At 28.7% G+C, this 1684-nt stretch overlaps 1 protein-coding gene across 1 annotated transcript; it reads left to right on the top strand.

Moving 5' to 3' along the window:
• The first annotated feature begins 246 nt into the window (after positions 1 to 246).
• Positions 247 to 1271, top strand: LOC101263676 (uncharacterized protein At5g65660). Its single transcript, XM_004234590.5, has 2 exons — positions 247 to 567; positions 893 to 1271. The coding sequence occupies exons 1-2, from the start codon at positions 349 to 351 to the stop codon at positions 1088 to 1090; spliced, it is 417 nt and encodes a 138-aa protein (XP_004234638.1). The 5' UTR covers positions 247 to 348; the 3' UTR covers positions 1091 to 1271.
• The last annotated feature ends 413 nt before the right edge of the window (positions 1272 to 1684 follow it).

The raw sequence follows: 1684 nt of genomic DNA, 5'->3' as shown, positions 1-1684 counted from the left end.
GGCTACAGTCAAGTGGCTCCCCCTTTACAAGACTCCCCACATAAGCTACTCCTACTCACATGCCACATTTAAAATTAAAAATAAAATTTTATATATATAATTAAATTAAGACAAATAAATTAAAATACAAAAACAAAATGGGTCCATGATATTTCTTCCGTACTTGCTGGCCCAAGACCTTTACACGTACTCACTCATCTTTTACTCCAACTTCCAACTTTATAAATTCACCATTCTTTCACACTTCTAATTCACACCAATTTACTTGTTCTATTTTTTTCTTCTTTGTTACTTGCAATTTCTCTAACATTCGAACTCTCTCGCAAATTCAAAAAAAAAAAAGAAAATATGGATAACCAATATTATGCACCACCACATTCAGATGCATCAAGGCCATCGTTAGGATTTCCTTTGGGTACTGCTGTGCTTTTGATTGTCATTTTTAGCTTGAGTGGTATATTTTCTTGCTGCTATCACTGGGAGAAGCTCCGATCGCTTCGTCGATCGTTTGCTGATTTGGAATCCGGCCTCGATCCTACTTCTATGAAATATAAGCAAAACCATACGGTAAGTTTTTATTTTTTAAAATTGAACTTAATTATATTTCAAAATTTATGTATTCAAATATTGCTTGTATGTAGTGATATCTATTCAATTGAAATAAATTTTTTTGCGACTTTTGTTTAGAAAAATTAAAAAATAGTATCATAATGTCAGTAGATTTTCGAGTTTCAAGTGTTAAATCAAACAGAGCTTTTATTTATTCCTATTTTTAATTAAATTTTACACGAAAGTACTGAATTGAGATGAATTTGAGATTATTATATTAGTTAATGATATAAATTATTAATTAATTAATTTTTTTTTTTGCTCTGTTTTTTTTTTTTTTCAGAATTGGAAACAACGCCAGAGTCCAATTTTGCCAGCAGTTTTAATGCCAGGTGATGAATTTCCAAAATTCATAGCAATGCCATGTCCATGTCAGTTTCCGGCATCGGAAAAAGTCGTTCATGAGTTGCAGAAATTGCCGCTACCGTTGCCGTCGCCGCCTAAGCCGCCACGAACGGTGGCCGCAGTACCTTTCTATTAGTAAAATAAAATTCAATTTTTAGAAATGTGTAAATTAGCGTTATAGAGTTTTAGTTTAAATCGAATTCCCAATCTTTTTTTTACTTGTGAATACTAATGAAATCTCAACAATTCATTATTTCGGTTCACATTGAAAAATGTTATTAGTGATATATTTTCTATCAAAGATAATTTTATATTTACGCTGAAATTCAAAATATTATAGAAATAAATGAATATTTGTATTTTCTTAAAAAACTTGTGACGATATATATACTTTTATTAATTAGAAGGTATAAAATATTAAAAAAATACTCTAAATAAATCAAATTGTACATTTTTTTTTTTTGAATTAAGGATAAACCTGATAAATTAAGTTGAGGGTTATAAATAAATTTAAATTAAGAAATGTAAGCATCATATTACAAATCACATGAAAAATTATTATTGTGAAAGGAGGTCCTTGATATTTCTTCTTTTACAATTATAGCAATAGAATTATCCTATTTTGTCACACTAAAACAAGTAAACTTGCCCGACAGAAAATTATTTTGATAGATAAGTTTTTGTGCTAAAACATAATTCAATAATTTTATCGGAGAAAATGCACAAAATA

The sequence above is a fragment of the Solanum lycopersicum genome, chromosome 3 (genome assembly GCF_036512215.1).
Source record: "Solanum lycopersicum chromosome 3, SLM_r2.1".
Classification (NCBI taxonomy): domain Eukaryota; kingdom Viridiplantae; phylum Streptophyta; class Magnoliopsida; order Solanales; family Solanaceae; genus Solanum; species Solanum lycopersicum.
The sequence above is the reverse complement of the archived record's forward strand: the minus strand, read 5'-3'. Positions and strand labels throughout refer to the sequence as shown.